Here is a 5,946-nt window from a genome sequence, read left to right on the forward strand (position 1 = left end):
AATTAATTCATTTAAGCTCATTTTTATAAAAAAAAAGAAAAAGAAATGATAAGCTGTCCATTTAAAAGTTTAAGTGTTTTAACCACTAAAAGAATGATTGCCATGTGAAAATGATATGAATTATTATTTTTTACTTTTTTTGGTAAGCTAGAAAAAGCCGAAATAAAATAAAAATGGTAATGAGTAGTGGTGGGGTGGTGGTGGGGGGCGGCGAACAGTAATGGTGGTGGCGGGTGGTGGTGAGTGGCGGGTGGTGGACGGTGGTGGTGATGGGCGAGAGCGATGGTTGGTGGTGGCGGTGGTGGGCGGCGAGCAGTAATGGTGGTGGTTGTTGGTGGCGGTGGCGATGAGCATGAGCGATTGTTGGTGGCGACAGGTGGCGGTGGTAAGCGGCGTGTGGTGGTGGTGATGGCCAGGAGCGATGGGTGGTGGTGACGGGCGGGAGCGATGGGTGGGGGTGGGGGTGGCTGGTGGCAGGTGGTGGTGATGACTGGTGGTGGTGAGTGGTAGCGGGCGGTGGTGGTGGTGGTGGTGGTGGTGGTGAGAGAGCAATTGGTAGTAGTGGTGGGAGGGTGGTGAAGGTGATATAGCGTGAAAGAAGAATGAAATGTAAAAAAAACACAAGAGGGTGAGATGAAATGAATTTGAAGTGTTTTAGAGGGAATGGAATGAACATGGTAATTGGTAACTCCATTCCATTGACCAACCAAGCACATTTTTTTCATTCAATCATAATGGTCTATTCCATTACGCCTCTCAATCATGCATATCAAACGCTACCTTAATCTTTCAAATAAAGAATTTAATCACACAAATTCACACTTCTTTTGAAACAAAAAAAACACAAAAATCGAACCATGTTTATATTTCTTAAAACAAAAAATCAAGCTCATTTGTGATAACTTGTGGTTATTGAATTAAACGATGACTAATGAAATAATTGAGGTTGTTGGGAGTAGACCTATGGTATGTTTGGTAAAACTAGCTGGTGACTGTTAGTTTTTTAGATATATTTAGATATTTAATAAAGTAGCTGAAGATTTTAATAAAATATATAAAATGACTAAAATAGGCGTAACTAAAAAAATTATTTAACTAATTTAAAATACTAAAAGTTGTGCATAAGAGATTTATCACTACAAGAACCTTGAATTTGATACTATGGATTCATTTCAATTATTCTTAAGGGTTCTTATAAATTTTTTATATATTTTCTCTACTACGTTTTTCTCTGAAATTAATCAATAATTCGGTTCACATTAACTCGGCCTGCATAAGGTGAGTCCGTCTTGGATAACATGTATATAGTGAAGCTGGGTGTAATTTAACAAAAGTCAAATGTTGGTCATCTGAAGTTTCAAAGATAAGTGAGTTAAGGCCTAAAACTAAGTTTAGCTGAGCAGTGGGTGGCACCACTCTCTGCCACCTCATCCGTTTTAACAGCGTTAGTGTGTGACACAAAACCACAGCAACCCTGAACCCCCCCACACCAATCAAACTATCCACTCATCTTTTTATAAGAATAATATTTAATTATAAATGTTTTTTTACTAAACCTTTAGCCGCTTTTAAGTGAATGTCCAATGCACGCGTGTTGGTAATGTGACGGTACTTTTAATTAACTAACCCCGAAGGGGGGGGGGGGGAGTTTTTCCCAACCAATCAAACTATCCATTCACCTTTTTTATAAAAGACAAAGATTCAATAATAAATGTTTTTTATTAACCCATAATGTATTTTTCAATGAATTGTTACTGAATGTTCAATGCCTAAGTGGCAGTGATGTAATGATACTTGTAGTATCTAAAAATCCCTTCACTATACTTGGTCTAACTTCTAACGATTCTTTGTCTGCTCTTTTACTTTATAATATAGTTGATCGAAAGAAATCCCTTGTTAATTTTTATTCATCTATTAAACGGATGAATACAAACTAATTTCCGTCGTCAAAAATTTTTAAAATGTCCCTACCACTCAAAAATATGAATTTTAATTTTAATTTATTTTATATTTTTTATTGTTACAAAAAAAACCTAAAAAGTTAAATCCATTCCCATTCATATTCGTCTTCCAGCCTGCTACTAAACATTCACAAATTCTGCAAATGACAAGGTCAAACCGTCAGTCAAAGAAGCGATCAAAAACCCTCAAACGAAAACGTAAGCAATTTCCTCTTAATTCCGAACATTATTTACTCTTCTGTATTTTACTTATAACCATCCCAGTTAAAATCAGGGCTAAATGTAAACCCAACAACATCATCAGCCCAAAGGTTAACAAGTACTGGCTGCAAAGGTACAGCTTATTCTCTAGGTACGATGAAGGCATCAAAATGGACGAAGAAGGATGGTTCTCCGTCACGCCGGAGGAAATTGCCGTCCGCCACGCGCAGCGGAGCGTCGGCGGTGGAGTCGTTGTCGATTGCTTTGCTGGGATGGGTGGTAATTCCATTCAGTTTGCTGCACTGTAAGTTTGACTTTTTCTGGTCAACTATTGATAATTTGCTACCTTGAAGGTTTGAAAATTTAAAATTCAACATGATTGGGGTTTGGAATAAACGGGTTCGGGTCAGTTTTGGATCAAGCCCAATTGCGGATTGACCCGTTTAGCCCATTTATTGTTTATTTTGTTTTTTTTTAATGTGTTGTATGCAATGAATTAAATTGGTTTGGTGTATTGTTCCAAAATTTAAAACAAGAAAGAAAATTAACATAAGATTTTATAATCAAAATGTAATTCTTTTATATAAGTTTGCGTTTTTTTTTGTTGTGAAAATATAAATTTAAAGTACTAGTATGTGAAAAAATTTTAAAAATAAAAACTTTCTGGTCAAACGGGCCGTGTTCGGGTCAACCTATGACTATGTGGGTCGTGTTCAAATTCACGTGTTTGACACAATTTCCGTGTTCGTGCCATTTACCACCTTTGTGTTTAGAAAAAAGGAGGTTGAAATTTAACACGAAAATTCGCGAGTTCAGGTTTAATATAGCTGGGTTTGGGTCAGTTTCGGGTAGAACTCGTTTAGCTGGGTTTGGGTCAACCAGGCAGGTTTGAACGTTGACCCGTTTAAGCTATTTATTGTTTAGTTTATTTTTCAAAAATGTGTTTTGTCCAGTAAATTAAATTGGTTCGGTATGTTATACCAAAATATAAAGCAAGAAAGAAAATTAACATAAGATTTTATAATTAGAATGCAATTCTTTACTACAAATTTGTATTTTGTTGTAAAAATGTAAAAAAATACTAGTATGTGGAAAAAATTTAAAAATTAAAAACTTTCCAAACGGGTCGTCGTGTTTGGGTCAACCCGTGGCGACTATTCAGGTCGTCTTCGGTTATGTTTCTAACACAATTTTCGTGTTTGGGTTCGTTTTCGTGTTGGTTTGGACCCGCCAATCCTCAAACACAACCTGTTTAACATCCCAAGGTGAATTATAATAGTTTTTGTTGCCGGTTATAATATACTTTAAATGTTCATAATTTGTAGGGGATATCATGTTATTGCCATAGATATTGATCCTAAAAAAGTTGAGATGGCATCAAACAATTCAAAGATTTATGGTGTGGATAGCTATATTGATTTCATAGTTGGAGACTTTTTGCAACTAGCACCATCTCTAAAGGTATTATTATTTGTCACTTATAAGTTGTTATGTCATAACATTATATTATGAAACTACATCATTTCGCATGTCTATTGTTAGGGAAATGTAGCATTTCTTTCGCCACCATGGGGAGGTCCATCGTATAAGACGACTGAGAATTTTACTCTCGACTTACTGAAGCCAGTGGACGGGTAAACCATATATTTCTTTTATATTTTTTTATATCATTAAATGTTTTCTATTTCATTTAATTGCGGTTTATATACAGGTACACATTGTTTCAAGTGGCTCAAACAATAACTCCAAATATAATGATGTTTCTGCCCCGAAATGTGGACGTTTGTCAAGTTGAACAACTCTCTTGGCTATCTTCTCCACCTTTAAATGTTGAGGTTATATATTTATCTGTATCTTTAGTTTCATAGGGGATTTGTGGAGAGTAATTTATAACTGGTTTGAAAAATTTCAGATTGAAGAAAATTATGTACGGGGATTTTTAAAGGGTGTAACGGCTTATTTTGGTAAAACTGCATATTGGGGTGTAGCTCAGGAAACAAGTTCGGTTCATATCTGCGAGGTTTAACTTTTAAGGCATGATGTATTCGGCGGCAGTGACTGAGTGCCTTATTTCTGGATGAGTTTTTGTACATGATGATATTAGGATTATAGGATCCGGTGTTTATTAATCAGATTGCAAAAATAGTATTTATCGTTTGGGGATAGGCTTTTGGTAATCGTTTAGAATGGCTAAACGCGTTTATATAGTATTAATAGTGTGGCCATTTTGTCACATATTAAAATTATGGGTGTTTATAAACCGTTAAAATCGACCAAAGTAAATTGGCCGGTTCCATGAAATTCAACCGGCCGCTATTTAACTTTTATAATTACTTTATGTACATAAAGGAGGAGAAGAAGGAAGTCATGTACACATAGATTAGTTCTGGATGTGAAAACTAACACAAGCTTGGGGAACAATAAGATAATAATGAAAGATACGAGCTCCAAGTAAAACATTAGTTTCCAACATGTCAATTTAGACAGGCTCGAACCAACGAGTCAAAATGGGTCAATCCAAACACATTTTAGTACAGACATGTTATGACCTGAAGCAAAGTGATACTTTAATAAGACAGGTTAAGCAAATGGTACTTTAATAAGACAATTTGGTTTGATCCGAGCTTATCTTTACTTGAACCAGTTTTGTTCCAAAGACGCCAACCAATTCTGAAATCTGAATCGACCCCTGACCAGCCTCGCCCATTTTAACAGGATTACTTTTGACCCATTAAGTGGATTGGTAGTCCATAGTATAAGCCTTGGCTTCGTATTTATGAAACTTTGTTATCTGATTATTAACCTTATATGCAGTGCTATTGTTGTTTACGTGACGCCTGATTTGAAAATTACATACATGGACGTTTTCAACTAATTTGGATGTAATATTTGGTAATGGGGGAAAAATGTGGTGGAACTTAAGGATAAAAAGTAACGTAAAAGAAGTTTTGTTTATGGTTGAAGGAAGTTTCACACAAAACGACTTGTATCCTTCTTCCGATTAAAATCCTTAAAACATTACTTTGGAATTCGGTATAAAATGTAACGCCGTTAAGTCATTTTTAACGGGGGCCAACTTTTTAAAATTTGGATCATTAGTGATGTGTATAGATTATTATCGGCAAATACCATTCAATATGGATTATTAAAATCCGATAAACCTTTGTTTATTAACTTCGATTAAAATCTTTCATCATAAGACCATCGCTTTTCATCTTCCCCAATTAACCCTTATATCAGTCGCTGGTGTTTTTAGACATTGAATAATGCTTCTAGTAATCATCAAGTTATAAGCTAGGAGTGCTACTTGAAGGAAACTAAAGGTTGTCCATCGTACTAGGATAGGATGTGATAACTAATTAAAATCATCATGCTATAGTGTAAAATTGATACAATTCAACGACCTTAATCCTGAAACAAACAATCATTCAATGGGTCGAGGGGATTGTGAACCTAGATGATGCATTAAATATTCAAAAAATTACAAATTATAATCGTTAAGTATTCGGTCAACTATTGAAGAAAAAGACGCCTTAGAAGACCGCAGTTCTACTTCTAAAGTAAAGTTTAGAATTTTAAACTTCATATAATTCTGAAGAACTTTTCAAAAAGATATTTCACCCAAAATTTAAAAGTTCTGGGAAGCTTATGATTTTTTCATGGTTTAGTCTTTTCAAGTTGCACATAGGATCTTAACTTCACCAACATACACTTCTTTATCAACTTATGTCCAACATTCTTGAAGCTCTGTCACAACATATAGGCAACTAAGCTGATTGCATCA

The 5,946-nt window shown here is 35.3% G+C and overlaps 1 protein-coding gene across 1 annotated transcript; it reads left to right on the forward strand.

Moving 5' to 3' along the window:
• Positions 1 to 2,095: 2,095 nt before the first annotated feature.
• Positions 2,096 to 4,419, forward strand: LOC143569151 (uncharacterized). The gene is made up of 6 exons (XM_077055132.1): positions 2,096 to 2,159; positions 2,226 to 2,466; positions 3,488 to 3,623; positions 3,705 to 3,796; positions 3,874 to 3,997; positions 4,075 to 4,419. Exons 1-6 carry the CDS (start codon positions 2,105 to 2,107, stop codon positions 4,186 to 4,188), a joined length of 762 nt encoding a protein of 253 aa, XP_076911247.1. The 5' UTR covers positions 2,096 to 2,104; the 3' UTR covers positions 4,189 to 4,419.
• Positions 4,420 to 5,946: the final 1,527 nt, after the last annotated feature.

Source organism: Bidens hawaiensis, unplaced genomic scaffold (genome assembly GCF_021521415.1).
Source record: "Bidens hawaiensis isolate Kalapana, Puna unplaced genomic scaffold, B.hawaiensis_p1.1 tig00024415_1, whole genome shotgun sequence".
In the NCBI taxonomy this organism is placed as follows: domain Eukaryota; kingdom Viridiplantae; phylum Streptophyta; class Magnoliopsida; order Asterales; family Asteraceae; genus Bidens; species Bidens hawaiensis.

Excerpts from the sequence above, each read along its gene's own strand:
- LOC143569151 (XM_077055132.1), top strand. The coding sequence starts at position 2,105 with ATGACAAGGTCAAACCGTCAGTCAAAGAAGCGATCAAAAACCCTCAAA. Across the intron at positions 2,467-3,487 it reads TCCATTCAGTTTGCTGCACT|GGGATATCATGTTATTGCCA; the intron begins GTAAGTTTGACT and ends CATAATTTGTAG. Across the intron at positions 3,998-4,074 it reads CTCCACCTTTAAATGTTGAG|ATTGAAGAAAATTATGTACG; the intron begins GTTATATATTTA and ends GAAAAATTTCAG.